This window comes from Bombina bombina, chromosome 2, assembly GCF_027579735.1.
Source record: "Bombina bombina isolate aBomBom1 chromosome 2, aBomBom1.pri, whole genome shotgun sequence".
NCBI classification, from domain to species: domain Eukaryota; kingdom Metazoa; phylum Chordata; class Amphibia; order Anura; family Bombinatoridae; genus Bombina; species Bombina bombina.
The window spans coordinates 1148175374-1148193261 of NC_069500.1; the positions used below are offsets into that span (position 1 = coordinate 1148175374).

The following is a 17888-nucleotide window of genomic DNA, read 5'->3' on the forward strand; positions in this document are numbered from 1 at the left end:
ACAGACTGCCCCTTGTCTCAGTGCTGTTTTTTTTTTTTAGCTTTTTAGAATCTTGCATTTTAACCAATTGGTGCTGGTTCTTGTGAACATCATTACGTAAGGGAGTGAGTACAATGTTATCTATATGACACACATGAACTAGCACTCCATTGCAGTAGTGAAAAACTGTAAAAAGCAAAAAAAAAAAAAAAAGATTAAAGGGGCGGCCTGCAGGGGCTTAGAAACAGGCAATCTCAGGGGTTATATAAAGTAAAGTAAATTAGAAAGTTGCTTAGAATGGCATGCTCTATCTGAATCATGAAAGTTCAATTTTGAGTAGATTATTCTTTTAAGCATAAACCAAATTATCTTGTATTATTGTAACACCATTCAATCAATAACTGGATTAAAGCCTTTATTATTGGCACACAAAAAAACTCAAAAAGTTTAAAACGTAGAAGCTATGTTTTTAAAAAAAACAGTTAAAAATGAAAATGTGGATAAGTTTGGAGAGACTGGGGGAGGTTGAAATCACCTGTGAGGGGAGTGATTTTCTTTTTGTATTTACTTCCTGTGTATTTTTCTTTATTTGGTTACTTTATCCATAAAGACATTGGACAAGCCAACACACTTTAGTGAGTGGACAATTATTAAAATGGAAGCAAATTGGAAAAGCTGCTCTTTAGCTGACTCGGGGAGTCTATTCTCTTATCTCAAGGATCTCTTAAGTGTCCTTAAAGTGATTGTAAAGTTTAATCAATTAAAGCCCAGTATCTAAAAATACTCTTAAAAACAGGGCACATTAATTAACAAACATTTTTTTATTTTTAAATACTTACCTTCTGTATTTTGCAGATTGATGACAAATCCGGCCTCCTCCAATCGTTGCATGACCCTATTGGAGTCCAGCTCGTGGGGCACGCAATGATTGATGGAAGCCGGATTCATCATCAATATGCAAAATACAGTCGGAGAAGCAAGTGGAGGATCGGAGGTCTGTTTACCGTAACAAAAACATAATTTATGCTTACCTGATAAATTTCTCTTGTAGTGTATCCAGTCCACGGATCATCCATTACTTGTGGGATATTCTCCTTCCCAACAGGAAGTTGCAAGAGGATCACCCACAGCAGAGCTGCTATATAGCTCCTCCCCTCACTGCCATATCCAGTCATTCGACCGAAACAAGACGAGAAAGGAGAAACCATAGGGTGCAGTGGTGACTGTAGTTTAATTCAAATTTAGACCTGCCTTAAAAGGACAGGGAGGACCGTGGACTGGATACACTACAAGAGAAATAAATTTATCAGGTAAGCATAAATTATGTTTTCTCTTTTTAAGTGTATCCAGTCCACGGATCATCCATTACTTGTGGGATACCAATACCAAAGCTAAAGTACACGGATGATGGGAGGGACAAGGCAGGAACTTAAACGGAAGGAACCACTGCCTGTAGAACCTTTCTCCCAAAAACAGCCTCCGAAGAAGCAAAAGTGTCAAATTTGTAAAATTTTGAAAAGGTGTGAAGCGAAGACCAAGTCGCAGCCTTGCAAATCTGTTCAACAGAGGCCTCATTTTTAAAGGCCCAGGTGGAAGCCACAGCTCTAGTAGAATGAGCTGTAATCCTTTCAGGGGGCTGCTGTCCAGCAGTCTCATAGGCTAAGCGTATTATGCTCCGAAGCCAAAAGGAGAGAGAGGTTGCCGAAGCTTTTTGACCTCTCCTCTGTCCAGAGTAAACGTCAAACAGGGCAGATGTTTGACGAAAATCTTTAGTAGCCTGTAAGTAAAACTTCAAGGCATGGACTACGTCCAGATTATGCAAAAGACGTTCCTTCTTTGAAGAAGGATTAGGACACAATGATGGAACAACAATCTCTTGATTGATATTCCTGTTAGAAACCACCTTAGGTAAAAACCCAGGTTTGGTACGCAGAACTACCTTGTCTGAATGAAAAATCAGATAAGGAGAATCACAATGTAAGGCAGATAACTCAGAGACTCTTCGAGCCGAGGAAATAGCCATCAAAAACAGAACTTTCCAAGATAAAAGTTTAATATCAATGGAATGAAGGGGTTCAAACGGAACTCCCTGAAGAACTTTAAGAACCAAGTTTAAGCTCCACGGGGGAGCAACAGTTTTAAACACAGGCTTAATCCTAACCAAAGCCTGACAAAATGCCAGGACGTCTGGAACTTCTGCCAGACGCTTGTGCAAAAGAATAGACAGAGCAGAGATCTGTCCTTTTAAAGAACTAGCTGATAAGCCTTTGTCCAAACCCTCTTGGAGAAAGGACAATATCCTAGGAATCCTAACCTTACTCCATGAGTAACTCTTGGATTCACACTAATAAAGATATTTACGCCATATCTTATGGTAGATTTTCCTGGTGACAGGCTTCCGAGCCTGTATTAAGGTATCAATGACTGTCTCGGAGAAGCCACGCCTTGATAGAATCAAGCGTTCAATCTCCATGCAGTCAGTCTCAGAGAAATTAGATTTGGATGATTGAAAGGACCTTGTATTAGAAGGTCCTGCCTCAGAGGCAGAGTCCATGGTGGAAGAGATGACATGTCCACTAGGTCTGCATACCAGGTCCTGCATGGCCACGCAGACGCTATCAGAATCACCAATGCTCTCTCCTGTTTGATTTTGGCAATCAGTCGAGGGAGCAGAGGAAACAGTGGAAACACATAGGCCAGGTTGAAGAACCAAGGAGCTGCTAGAGCATCTATCAGCGTTGCTCCCGGGTCCCTGGACCTGGATCCGTAACAAGGAAGCTTGGCGTTCTGGCGAGACGCCATGAGATCCAGTTCTGGTTTGCCCCAACGATGGACCAGTTGAGCAAACACCTCCGGATGGAGTTCCCACTCCCCCGGATGAAAAGTCTGATGACTTAGAAAATCCGCCTCCCAGTTCTCTACGCCTGGGATGTGGATCGCTGACAGGTGGCAAGAGTGAGACTCTGCCCAGCGAATTATCTTTGAGACTTCTAACATCGCTAGGGAACTCCTGGTTCCCTCTTGATGGTTGATGTAAGCCAGAGTCGTGATGTTGTCCGACTGAAATCTGATGAACGTCAGTGTTGCTAACTGAGGCCAAGCTAGAAGAGCCTTGAATATTGCTCTTAACTCCAGAATATTTATTGGGAGGAGTTTCTCCTCCTGAGTCCACGATCCCTGAGCCTTCAGGGAGTTCCAGACTGCGCCCCAACCTAGAAGGCTGGCATCTGTTGTTACAATCGTCCAATCTGGCCTGCGAAAGGTCATACCCTTGAACAGATGGACCCGAGAAAGCCACCAGAGAAGAGAATCTCTGCTCTCTTGATCCAGATTTAGTAGAGGGGACAAATCTGAGTAATCCCCATTCCACTGACTTAGCATGCATAATTGCAGCGGTCTGAGATGCAGGCGCGCAAATGGCACTGTCCATTGCTGCTACCATTAAGCCGATTACTTCCATGCACTGAGCTACTGACGGGCGTGGAATGGAATGAAGGACACGGCAAGCATTTAGAAATTTGATAACCTGGACTCCGTCAGGTAAATTTTCATTTTCATCTCTATAAGAGTCCCTAGGAAAGAGACTCTTGTGAGTGGTGATAGAGAACTCTTTTCCATGTTCACTTTCCACCCATGCGACCTCAGAAATGCCAGAACTATCTCTGTATGAGACTTGGCAATTTGAAAGCTTGACGCCTGTATCAGGATGTCGTCTAGATACGGAGCCACCGCTATGCCTCGCGGTCTTAGAACCGCCAGAAGTGAGCCCAGAACCTTTGTAAAAATTCTCGGGGCAGTGGCCAACCCGAAGGGAAGAGCTACAAATTGGTAATGCCTGTCTAGAAAGGCAAACCTTAGGAACCGATGATGATCTTTGTGAATCGGTATGTGAAGGTAGGCATCCTTTAAGTCCACTGTGGTCATGTACTGACCCTCTTGGATTATGGGTAGGATGGTCCGAATAGTTTCCATTTTGAATGATGGAACTCTGAGGAATTTGTTTAAGATCTTTAGATCCAAGATTGATCTGAAGGTTCCCTCTTTCTTGGGAACCACAAACAGATTTGAATAAAATCCCTGTCCTTGTTCCGTCCGCGGAACTGGATGGATCACTCCCATTACTAGGAGGTCTTGCACACAGCTTAGGAATGCCTCTTTCTTTATCTGGTTTGCTGATAACCTTGAAAGATGAAATCTCCCTTGTGGAGGAGAAGCTTTGAAGTCCAGAAGATATCCCTGAGATATGATCTACAACGCCCAGGGATCCTGAACATCTCTTGCCCATGCCTGGGCGAAGAGAGAAAGTCTGCCCCCCACTAGATCCGTTTCCGGATAGGGGGCCGTTCCTTCATGCTGTCTTGGGGGCAGCAGCAGGCTTTCTGGCCTGCTTGCCCTTGCTCCAGGACTGGTTAGGTTTCCAGGCCTGTCTGGAATGAGCAACAGTTCCCTCATGTTTTGAAGCGGAGGAAGTTGATGCTGCTCCTGCCTTGAAATTTCGAAAGGCACGAAAATTAGACTGTTTGGCCTTTGATTTGGCCCTGTCCTGAGGAAGGGTATGACCCTTGCCTCCAGTAATGTCAGCAATAATTTCCTTCAAGCCAGGCCCGAATAAGGTCTGCCCCTTGAAAGGAATGTTGAGTAATTTAGACTTTGAAGTTACGTCAGCTGACCAGGATTTAAGCCATAGCGCCCTACGCGCCTGGATGGCGAATCCGGAATTCTTAGCCGTTAGTTTAGTCAAATGAACAATGGCATCAGAAACAAATGAGTTAGCTAGCTTAAGCGTTCTAAGCTTGTCAATTTCATTCAATGGAGCTGTCTGGATGGCCTCTTCCAGAGCCTCAAACCAGAATGCCGCCGCAGCAGTGACAGGCATGCAAGGGGCTGTAAAATAAAACCTTGTTGAATAAACATTTTCTTAAGGTAACCCTCCAATTTTTTATCCATTGGATCTGAAAAAGCACAACTGTCCTCAACCGGGATAGTGGTACGCTTTGCTAAAGTAGAAACTGCTCCCTCCACCTTAGGGACCGTCTGCCATAAGTCCTGTGTAGTGGCGTCTATTGGAAACATTTTTCTAAATATAGGAGGTGGGGAAAAGGGCACACCGGGTCTATCCAACTCCTTGCTAATAATTTCTGTAAGCCTTTTAGGTATAGGAAAAACGTCAGTACACACCGGCACCGCATAGTATCTATCCAGCCTACACAATTTCTCTGGAATTGCAACTGTGTTACAGTCATTCAGAGCAGCTAATACCTCCCCAAGCAATACACGGAGGTTCTCAAGCTTAAATTTAAAATTAGAAATCTCTGAATCAGGTTTCCCCGAGTCAGAGATGTCACCCACAGACTGAAGCTCTCCGTCCTGTGACGCAGTATCAGACATGGCTCTAACAGCATTTGCACGCTCTGTATCTCTCCTAACCCCAGAGCTATCGTGCTTGCCTCTTAATTCAGGCAATCTAGATAATACCTCTGACAGGGTATTATTCATGATTGCAGCCATGTCCTGCAAGGTAATCGCTATGGGCGTCCCTGATGTAATTGGCGCCATATTAGCGTGCGTCCCCTGAGCGGGAGGCGAAGGGTCTGACACGTGGGGAGAGTTAGTCGGCATAACTTCCCCCTTGACAGAACCCTCTGGTGATAATTCTTTTATAGATAAAGACTGATCTTTACTGTTTAAGGTGAAATCAATACATTTAGTACACATTCTCCTATGGGGCTCCACCATGGCTTTCAAACATAATGAACAAGTAGGTTCCTCTGTGTCAGACATGTTTAAACAGACTAGCAATGAGACTAGCAAGCTTGGAAAACACTTTAAAACAAGTTTACAAGCAATATAAAAAATGTTACTGCGCCTTTAAGAAACACAAATTTTCCCAAATTTTGAAATAACAGTGAAAAAATGCAGTTACACTAACGAAATTTTTACAGTGTATGTAATAAGTTAGCACAGCATTGCACCCACTTGCAAATGGATGATTAACCCCTTAATACAAAAAACGGAATAACAAATGACAAAAACGTTTTTTAAACAGTCACAACAACTGCCACAGCTCTACTGTGGCTTTTTACCTCCCTCAATACGACTTTTGAAGCCTTTTGAGCCCTTCAGAGAAGTCCTGGATCATGCAGGAAGAAGCTGGATGTCTGTGTCTGTAATTTTTGCTGTGCAAAAAAAACGCCAAAATAGGCCCCTCCCACTCATATTACAACAGTGGGAAGCCTCAGGGAACTGTTTCTAGGCAAAATTCAAGCCAGCCATGTGGAAAAAAACTAGGCCCCAATAAGTTTTATCACCAAACATATGTAAAAAACGATTAAACATGCCAGCAAACGTTTTAAAATACACTTTTATAAGAGTATGTATCTCTATTAATAAGCCTGATACCAGTCGCTATCACTGCATTTAAGGCTTTACTTACATTACTTCGGTATCAGCAGCATTTTCTAGCAAATTCCATCCCTAGAAAAATATTTTAACTGCACATACCTTATTACAGGAAAACCTGCACGCTATTCCCCCTCTGAAGTTACCTCACTCCTCAGAATATGTGAGAACAGCAAAGGATCTTAGTTACTTCTGCTAAGATCATAGAAAACGCAGGCAGATTCTTCTTCTAAATACTGCCTGAGATAAACAGTACACTCCGGTACCATTTAAAAATAACAAACTTTTGATTGAAGAAATAAACTAAGTATAAAACACCACAGTCCTCTTACGACCTCCATCTTAGTTGAGAGTTGCAAGAGAATGACTGGATATGGCAGTGAGGGGAGGAGCTATATAGCAGCTCTGCTGTGGGTGATCCTCTTGCAACTTCCTGTTGGGAAGGAGAATATCCCACAAGTAATGGATGATCCATGGACTGGATACACTTAACAAGAGAAAAGGTAAGCATTTTTTTTTTTTAAAGCGCGTTTGTGAACCCTAATACAATAAACCACCACAGTCCCTAAATTCACTAGGGAAATGCCACGGACAAAAGAGAGCTTATAACATCCAAAAATATGCCAATACATCAACAGCTTTCTTTGACTAAGTAGCACAAACCTTAGATAAAACGCAACTGTTGAAACACTTTTCATGTCCTGTGTTTTTTTTTCATGGACCAATTTAGTGATACAATGATGTCTGGATGCTATTTTATGTCCTACCATCATTAATGTTTCACATACAGTCTTGCAACTTACATAAACTATATGGCCAAAAGTATGTGTACACCCCTAGTAATTATTGAGTTTGGGTGTTTCAATCACACCCATTACTAACAGGTGCATAAACTCCAGCACATAGCCATGAAATCTCCTTAGACAAGCATTGGAAGTATAATGGGTTGTACTAAAGAGCTCAGTGACTTTAAACTTATCACTGTCATAAGATGCCACCTTGGCCACAAGTCAGTTCATGAAATTTCTGCCTACCAGGTACCAGGTGTCACGCCACTCCGGTTCCCGTTGCCGTGGATGCGGCGGCTGCTTCTGGTGCTCGGCGATGTCGGTCCTGAATGCAGCCGAATGCTTCCTCTGGCGCAAATCTACACCTATGTAAGTTCCTCTGTTGCTTGTTATCATTTCCCAAGTATAGGTGTTACTGTGTGTGCTCCTGGGTGCTTATTTTCTAAACTAAACTATTGATTGCCTTATTGTTACTGAACTCTGCCTGTCCCAAGACCACTCTTCTGATTAACCCCTAAACTGATGATTGCCTTATTGTTGGTGAACTCTGCCTGTCCCAGACCTCTCTACTGTTTAACCCCTATACTGCTGGTACTCTTGATTGCCTTGTTGTTGCCGAACTCCGCTTGCCTGACTACTATCCAGTTATCTTCTGTAGTGACGTGAAGGATTGCCCTCTCTACTGTGAGTACTGCTTACCTAATTTACTTAATTGTTCTCTTGTTCTGGGATATTTCCTTGTCCTTCCACTTGATGCCGGGATAAGACGACTACTGGCCAAGTTTGGTCTGATAGGGAAATATCCCACGAGCATTACAGCAGGTCAACTGAAAGTGCTATTATTATCCTATAAGGAGTAGGATTGGTACGTGGAAGAGGGATTACTTATAAGCAGGTAATTGGGAGGAGTGGTCATTTCTGTCCACAACATCAGAAAGGGACATTCTCACCCTTTTTCAAAAATGATTGAATCTCACTATTGTTAAATACTGTAAAGGAATAATACTGTTATTTTTAAGAAAGCAGACAGTAAAGCATTTTACAATACGCTTACCATTGTCTTCCTCAAGTAAGTGTCCAATTGAGTTGTACCATCGGAAATGAGGCCCTGGATGCCCTTCAATATTGCAGTTAATGATAACACTCTGTCCTTCCTTCACAATAATATGATCTACCCTGGACATTATCACTGGAAAGGATTCCAACACTGGTTCAAAGACATCTGTATAGTTCTCAACCTGACAATTTGTTGTCCTCATCTGAGAATACAATAGAACAAGCAACAGCAGCAGAATACAGTTGAAATAGGAATCAGCCATAGTGGGCTCCTTTCCGGTGTATGGCTGATGAAGAAAGTCAATTTGTCACATCAGGAATGGAAACCTAAAACAACTACAACACAAAGAAAGAAATCGGCTATTAACTTTCTTAAAATGAAACACATAATCATATAATACACAACCACACAAAAAAATGTATATATATAATATAATATAATATACTTTCCACTAGCCTGTGTTTAGCCTTTATTCAATTAATAAAACAGATATAAAAACAGTTTTTTTGTTGTTGTTTTTTACAGAAACACAGAGTGATAGAGAAAATGCCAAATAACATAATTGTGTATTACATTTACACACAGATGTATAGTTTTTCCACTACAGCAGGTGAATTTGGCTCAGGAAATGCAAATGCCCCTTGAATGAAGATGCCCTTGGTGATTAGGTATATTACATGCACCAATGGGGAAGTGTTTGCTTGAGATATATTTGAAGCTTAAACACTTAAAAGAGATTTGAAACACAAAATTTTTTCTTTCATGTTTCAGATAGAGCATGCAATTTTAAACAACTTTCTATTTTATTTATACTATCAATTTTTCTTCATTCTCTTGGTACCTTTTGTTGAAAAGCAGTGACGTAAACTTAGGAGTCTGCCCTATAGCACTATATGGCAGCAGTTTTGCAAGAATGTCATCCATTTGCAAGAGCACTAGAATGCAGGACTATTTTCATGCCATGTAGTGTTCCAGATGCCTACCTAAGTATCTCTACGACAAAGAAAACCATGGGAACAAAGAAAATTTGATAATAGAAGAATAATTGGAAAGTTTTTAAAAAATTGTATACTCTTTCTGAATCACAAAAGAAAATTTTTGGGTTTCATATCCCTTTACAAAATGGGTATATTTTCCCTTGTCTCTTGACAAGTTTATCAAAGAAGTATATTCCCTTGTATTGAAATCATTTTAATTGCCATAAAATATATGTTACCTACTTGTATTGAAATAATTTTATTGCCATAATCTACTGCTTGGCAGGGACACACCCTAAAAATGTTTTTTTAATATATATATTTATTTATTTATTTAAATCACTGGAGCATTCTTTTAAAACTACTTCTTGAACAAACAGAATCTACTTTATAAAAATCTATACAATTTCAACAAATATTTATGCCCCATTAATACGATGTACATAATATTTACTTATTCAGAACTCATTTTAAACAAACCTTATACAGGTGAAACTCGAAAAATTAGAATATTGTGCAAAAGTTAATTTATTTCCCTAATGAAACTTAAAAGGTGAAACTAATATATGAGATACACTCATTACATGCAAAGCAAGATAGTTCAAGCCGTGATTTGTCATAATTGTGATGATTATAGCTTACAGCTCATGAAAACCCCAAATCCACAATCTCAGAAAATTAGAATATTACATTCAATCAATAAAACAAGGATTGTACATACCTGTAGAACAATATTGAACCTCTGAAAAGTATAAGCATGCATACTGTATGTACTCAGTACTTGGTTTGGGCCCCTTTTGCAGAAATTACTGCCTCAATGCGGCGTGGCATGGAAGCTATCAGCCTGTGGCACTGCTGAGGTGTTATGGAAGACCAGGATGCTTCAATAGCGGCCTTCAGCTCTTCTGCATTGTTCGGTCTCATGTCTCATCTTTCTCTTGGCAATGCCCCATAGATTCTCTATGGGGTTCAGGTCAGGTGAGTTTGCTGGCCAATCAAGCAGAGTAATCCCACGGTCATTGAACCAGGTTTTGGTGCTTTGGCAGTGTGGGCAGGTGCCAAGTCCTGCTGGAAAATTAAGTCAGTATCCCCATAGAGCTCGTCTGCAGAAGAAAGCATGAAGTGCTCCAAAATCTCCTGGTAGACGGCTGCGTTGACCCTGGACTTAATGAAGCACAGTGGACCAACACCAGCAGATGACATGGCTCCCCAAATCAACACAGACTGTGGAAACTTCACACTGGACTTCAAGCATCTTGCAGTGTGTGCCTCTCCACTCTTCCTCCATACTCTGGGTCCTTGGTTTCCAAATGAGATGCAAAATTTGCTCTCATCAGAAAATAGGACTTTGGACCACTGAGCAACAGACCAGGTCTGTTATTCTTTAGCCCAGGTAAGACGCTTCTGATGTTGTTTGTTGTTCAGGAGTGGCTTGACAAGAGGAATACAACATTTTAAGCCCATGTCCAGGATCCGTCTGTGTGTGGTGGCTCTTGTGAAAGTCCCCAACACTTTTGAATGGCCTTTTCCTGACAATCCTCTCCAGGCTGCGGTTATCCCTGCTGCTTGTGCACCTTTTTCTTCCACACTTTTCCCTTCCACATAACTTTCTATTAATGTGCTTTGATACAGCACTTTGGGAACATCCAACTTCTTTTGCGATTACCTTTTGAGGCTTTAACTCCTTATGGAGGGTGTCAGTGATGGGTTTCTGCACAACTGTCAGGTCAGCAGTCTTTCCCATGATTGTGATTCCTACTGAACCAGACTGAGAGACCATTTAAAGGCTCAGGAACCCTTTGCAGGTGTTATGGCTTAATTAGCTGATTTAGACACTTTGAGTCTAGAATATTGCACCTTTTCACAATGTTCTAATTTTCTGAGATTGTGAATTTGAGGTTTTTATGAGCTGTAAGCCATAATCATCACAATTATGACAAGTCACGGCTTGAACTATCTTGTTTTGCATGTAATGAGTCTCTCTCATATATTAGTTTCACCTTTTAAGTTGCATTAGTGAAATAAATGAACTTTTGCACGATATTCTGATTTTTCGAGTTTCACCTGTATTTACAAATTATTATGGGGTGGGAGTTCTATTAAGCTTAAAAAGTTAAACCCAGCAATTTTCACATAAGGTTTATCTGGTTACAGGCGTTATAATTCACAATGGCAAACTTGGGGAGGAGGCGACAAAGAAAAAACAAAAAACACATGGGTCACACAGATTTTATTTATTGATGTTTACTTACTTTTTTAGGAAGTACTATTTTGAAGACTTTTAAGTCATCTTAAAATTCTTATATTGGTTTAATCACAAGGAAAACAGCATGATCTACAAAAAGATAAAACAAGGAAGCAAATGAAATTAAGAGACAAACACATTTTTAAAAAAACATCCCCAACAAAACCAAAAGCGTTCCATGCAAAAACATCTAATTCTATTTAATACGTCTTAATGTGAATTAAAATGCAAGTAACAGGTATCAAAAACAGAATTTATGTTTACCTGATAAATTACTTTCTCCAACGGTGTGTCCGGTCCACGGCGTCATCCTTACTTGTGGGATATTCTCTTCCCCAACAGGAAATGGCAAAGAGCCCAGCAAAGCTGGTCACATGATCCCTCCTAGGCTCCGCCTTCCCCAGTCATTCGACCGACGTAAAGGAGGAATATTTGCATAGGAGAAATCATATGATACCGTGGTGACTGTAGTTAAAGAAAATAAATTATCAGACCTGATTAAAAAACCAGGGCGGGCCGTGGACCGGACACACCGTTGGAGAAAGTAATTTATCAGGTAAACATAAATTCTGTTTTCTCCAACATAGGTGTGTCCGGTCCACGGCGTCATCCTTACTTGTGGGAACCAATACCAAAGCTTTAGGACACGGATGAAGGGAGGGAGCAAATCAGGTCACCTAGATGGAAGGCACCACGGCTTGCAAAACCTTTCTCCCAAAAATAGCCTCAGAAGAAGCAAAAGTATCAAATTTGTAAAATTTAGTAAAAGTGTGCAGTGAAGACCAAGTCGCTGCCTTACATATCTGATCAACAGAAGCCTCGTTCTTGAAGGCCCATGTGGAAGCCACGGCCCTAGTGGAATGAGCTGTGATTCTTTCAGGAGGCTGCCGTCCGGCAGTCTCGTAAGCCAATCTGATGATGCTTTTAAGCCAAAAAGAGAGAGAGGTAGAAGTTGCTTTTTGACCTCTCCTTTTACCGGAATAAACAACAAACAAGGAAGATGTTTGTCTAAAATCCTTTGTAGCATCTAAATAGAATTTTAGAGCACGAACTACATCCAAATTGTGCAACAAACGTTCCTTCTTTGAAACTGGATTCGGACACAAAGAAGGCACGACTATCTCCTGGTTAATGTTTTTGTTAGAAACAACTTTCGGAAGAAAACCAGGTTTAGTACGCAAAACCACCTTATCTGCATGGAACACCAGATAAGGAGGAGAACACTGCAGAGCAGATAACTCTGAAACTCTTCTAGCAGAAGAAATTGCAACCAAAAACAAAACTTTCCAAGATAATAACTTAATATCAACAGAATGTAAGGGTTCAAACGGAACCCCCTGAAGAACTGAAAGAACTAAATTGAGACTCCAAGGAGGAATCAAAGGTTTGTAAACAGGCTTGATCCTAACCAGAGCCTGAACAAAAGCTTGAACATCTGGCACAGCTGCCAGCTTTTTGTGAAGTAACACAGACAAAGCAGAAATCTGTCCCTTCAAAGAACTTGCAGATAATCCTTTCTCCAAACCTTCTTGAAGAAAGGATAGAATCTTAGGAATTTTTATCTTGTCCCAAGGGAATCCTTTAGATTCACACCAACAGATATATCTTTTCCATATTTTATGGTAGATTTTTCTAGTTACAGGCTTTCTGGCCTGAACAAGAGTATCAATGACAGAATCTGAGAACCCTCGCTTTGATAAAATCAAGCGTTCAATCTCCAAGCAGTCAGTTGGAGTGAGACCAGATTCGGATGTTCGAACGGACCTTGAACAAGAAGGTCCCGTCTCAAAGGTAGCTTCCATGGTGGAGCCGATGACATATTCACCAGGTCTGCATACCAAGTCCTGCGTGGCCACGCAGGAGCTATCAAGATCACCGATGCCCTCTCCTGATAGATCCTGGCTACCAGCCTGGGGATGAGAGGAAACGGTGGGAATACATACGCTAGTTTGAAGGTCCAAGGTGCTACTAGTGCATCTACTAGAGTCGCCTTGGGATCCCTGGATCTGGACCCGTAGCAAGGAACCTTGAAGTTCTGACGAGAGGCCATCAGATCCATGTCTGGAATGCCCCACAACTGAGTAATTTGGGCAAAGATTTCCGGATGGAGTTCCCACTCCCCTGGATGAAATGACTGACGACTCAGAAAATCCGCTTCCCAATTTTCCACTCCTGGAATGTGGATTGCAGACAAGTGGCAGGAGTGAGACTCCGCCCATTGAATGATTTTGGTCACTTCTTCCATCGCCAGGGAACTCCTTGTTCCCCCCTGATGGTTGATGTACGCAACAGTCGTCATGTTGTCCGATTGAAACCGTATGAATTTGGCCTTTGCTAGCTGAGGCCAAGCCTTGAGAGCATTGAATATCGCTCCTAGTTCCAGAATATTTATCGGGAGAAGAGATTCTTCCCGAGACCAAAGACCCTGAGCTTTCAGGAGTCCCCAGACCGCGCCCCAGCCCACCAGACTGGCGTCGGTCGTGACAATGACCCACTCTGGTCTGCGGAAGCTCATCCCCTGTGACAGGTTGTCCAGGGACAGCCACCAACGGAGTGAATCTCTGGTCCTCTGATCTACTTGTATCGTCGGAGACAAGTCTGTATAATCCCCATTCCACTGACTGAGCATGCACAGTTGTAATGGTCTCAGATGAATTCGCGCAAAAGGAACTATGTCCATTGCCGCGACCATCAAACCTATTACTTCCATGCACTGCGCTATGGAAGGAAGAGGAACAGAATGAAGTACTTGACAAGAGTTTAGAAGTTTTGATTTTCTGGCCTCTGTCAGAAAAATCCTCATTTCTAAGGAGTCTATTATTGTTCCCAAGAAGGGAACTTTTGTTGACGGAGATAGAGAACTTTTTTCTACGTTCACTTTCCACCCGTGAGATCTGAGAAAGGCCAGGACGATGTCCGTGTGAGCCTTTGCTTGTGGAAGGGACGACGCTTGAATCAGAATGTCGTCCAAGTAAGGTACTACTGCAATGCCCCTTGGTCTTAGCACCGCTAGAAGGGACCCCAGTACCTTTGTGAAAATTCTTGGAGCAGTGGCTAATCCGAACGGAAGTGCCACAAACTGGTAATGCTTGTCCAGAAAGGCGAACCTTAGGAACCGATGATGTTCCTTGTGGATAGGAATATGTAGATACGCATCCTTTAAATCCACCGTGGTCATGAATTGACCTTCCTGGATGGAAGGAAGAATTGTTCGAATGGTTTCCATTTTGAACGATGGAACCTTGAGAAACTTGTTTAGGATCTTGAGATCTAAGATTGGTCTGAATGTTCCCTCTTTTTTGGGAACTATGAACAGATTGGAGTAGAACCCCATCCCTTGTTCTCCTAATGGAACAGGATGAATCACTCCCATTTTTAACAGGTCTTCTACACAATGTAAGAATGCCTGTTTTTTTATGTGGTCTGAAGACAATTGAGACCTGTGGAACCTCCCCCTTGGGGGAAGCCCCTTGAATTCCAGAAGATAACCTTGGGATACTATTTCCAGCGCCCAAGGATCCAGAACATCTCTTGCCCAAGCCTGAGCGAAGAGAGAGAGTCTGCCCCCCACCAGATCCGGTCCCGGATCGGGGGCCAACATCTCATGCTGTCTTGGTAGCAGTGGCAGGTTTCTTGGCCTGCTTACCTTTGTTCCAGCCTTGCACTGGCCTCCAGGCTGGCTTGGCTTGAGAAGTATTACCCTCTTGCTTAGAGGATGTAGCACTTGTGGCTGGTCCGTTTCTGCGAAAGGGACGAAAATCTGGTTTATTTTTAGCCTTGAAAGACCTATCCTGAGGAAGGGCGTGGCCCTTACCCCCAGTGATATCAGAAATAATCTCTTTCAAGTCAGGGCCAAACAGCGTTTTCCCCTTGAAAGGAATGTTAAGCAATTTATTCTTGGAAGACGCATCCGCTGACCAAGATTTTAGCCAAAGCGCTCTGCGCGCCACAATAGCAAACCCAGAATTTTTCGCCGCTAATCTAGCCAATTGCAAAGTGGCGTCTAAGGTGAAAGAGTTAGCCAATTTGAGAGCATGAATTCTGTCCAAAATCTCCTCATAAGAAGAATCTTTATTGAGCGCCTTTTCTAGTTCATCGAACCAGAAACACGCTGCTGTAGTGACAGGAACAATGCATGAAATTGGTTGTAGAAGGTAACCTTGCTGAACAAACATCTTTTTAAGCAAACCCTCTAATTTTTTATCCATAGGATCTTTGAAAGCACAACTATCTTCTATGGGTATAGTGGTGCGTTTGTTTAGAGTAGAAACCGCCCCCTCGACCTTGGGGACTGTCTGCCATAAGTCCTTTCTGGGGTCGACCATAGGAAACAATTTCTTGAATATAGGGGGAGGGACGAAAGGTATGCCGGGCCTTTCCCATTCTTTGTTTACAATATCCGCCACCCGCTTGGGTATAGGAAAAGCTTCGGGGGCCCCCGGGACCTCTAGGAACTTGTCCATCTTACATAATTTCTCTGGAATGACCAAATTCTCACAATCATCCAGAGTAGATAACACCTCCTTAAGCAGAGCGCGGAGATGTTCCAATTTAAATTTGAATGTAATCACATCAGGTTCAGCTTGTTGAGAAATTTTCCCTGAATCTGAAATTTCTCCCTCAGACAAAACCTCCCTGGCCCCCTCAGACTGGTGTAGGGGCACTTCAGAACCAATATCATCAGCGTCCTCATGCTCTTCCGTATTTTCTAAAACAGAGCAGTCGCGCTTTCGCTGATAAGTGGGCATTTTGGCTAAAATGTTTTTGATAGAATTATCCATTACAGCCGTTAATTGTTGCATAGTAAGGAGTATTGGCGCACTAGATGTACTAGGGGCCTCCTGTGTGGGCAAGACTGGCGTAGACGAAGGAGGGGATGATGCAGTACCATGCTTACTCCCCTCACTTGAGGAATCATCTTGGGCATCATTTTCTCTAAATTTTGTGTCACATAAATCACATCTATTTAAATGAGAAGGAACCTTGGCTTCCCCACATACAGAACACAGTCTATCTGGTAGTTCAGACATGTTAAACAGGCATAAACTTGATAACAAAGTACAAAAAACGTTTTAAAATAAAACCGTTACTGTCACTTTAAATTTTAAACTGAACACACTTTATTACTGCAAATGTGAAAAAGTATGAAGGAATTGTTCAAAATTCACCAAAATTTCACCACAGTGTCTTAAAGCCTTAAAAGTATTGCACACCAAATTTGAAAGCTTTAACTCTTAAAATAACGGAACCGGAGCCGTTTTTATATTTAACCCCTATACAGTCCCTGGTATCTGCTTTGCTGAGACCCAACCAAGCCCAAAGGGGAATACGATACCAAATGACGCCTTCAGAAAGCCTTTTCTATGTATCAGAGCTCCTCACACATGCATCTGCATGTCATGCTTCCCAAAAACAAGTGCGCAATAGAGGCGCGAAAATGAGGCTCTGCCTATGATTAGGGAAAGCCCCTAGAGAATAAGGTGTCCAATACAGTGCCTGCCGGTTATTTTACATAATTCCCAAGAATAAAATAATTCCTCAAAGCTATGAAGTATTAAAAATGCTTATATATCAATCGTTTTAGCCCAGAAAATGTCTACCAGTCTTAAAAGCCCTTGTGAAGCCCTTTATTCTTATGTAATAAAAATGGCTTACCGGATCCCATAGGGAAAATGACAGCTTCCAGCATTACATCGTCTTGTTAGAAATGTGTCATACCTCAAGCAGCAAAAGTCTGCTCACTGTTTCCCCCAACTGAAGTTAATTCCTCTCAACAGTCCTGTGTGGAAACAGCCATCGATTTTAGTAACGGTTGCTAAAATCATTTTCCTTTTACAAACAGAAATCTTCATCACTTTTCTGTTTCAGAGTAAATAGTACATACCAGCACTATTTTAAAATAACAAACTCTTGATTGAAGAATAAAAACTACAGTTAAACACCAAAAAACTCTAAGCCATCTCCGTGGAGATGTTGCCTGTACAACGGCAAAGAGAATGACTGGGGAAGGCGGAGCCTAGGAGGGATCATGTGACCAGCTTTGCTGGGCTCTTTGCCATTTCCTGTTGGGGAAGAGAATATCCCACAAGTAAGGATGACGCCGTGGACCGGACACACCTATGTTGGAGAAATAACAACTGAATACATAACCAAACACAAACTTTACATCATTATAAACATAGACAAATGATTTATAATGAATCTTCTATATTGATGAGAAGTAAAACATTAGTAAACAGGTGTGTGGAAGAGAGTGTGTCCTTTGAATTTTGTATTGTTAGAGACATAGAAGCAAAAATTTAAATGCTATGATTCAAAGAGTGCGCAATTAGAAAAAGAAAAATCCCACAACTTACCAATTTTCTTTTAATATCAAAGCTACATTTGCACTCTCACTATGCCACGATTGAAAAGAGTTATATACAAAGGAGAAGTAAATTTGT

The 17888-nt window shown here is 41.8% G+C and overlaps 1 protein-coding gene across 1 annotated transcript in view; it reads right to left on the reverse strand.

Annotated features, from left to right (window-relative positions):
• MFAP3L (microfibril associated protein 3 like) overlaps positions 1-17888 on the reverse strand; it is a 141291-nt gene that overhangs the window by 45429 nt on the left and 77974 nt on the right. Inside the window, exons 2-3 of the mRNA XM_053703825.1 lie at positions 11453-11535; positions 8221-8558 (exon numbers count right to left, since the gene is read on the reverse strand). Of these exons, the coding sequence (XP_053559800.1) occupies positions 8221-8485 (265 nt within the window). The 5' untranslated portion in view covers positions 8486-8558; positions 11453-11535. The remainder of the gene's footprint in view (positions 1-8220; positions 8559-11452; positions 11536-17888) is intronic.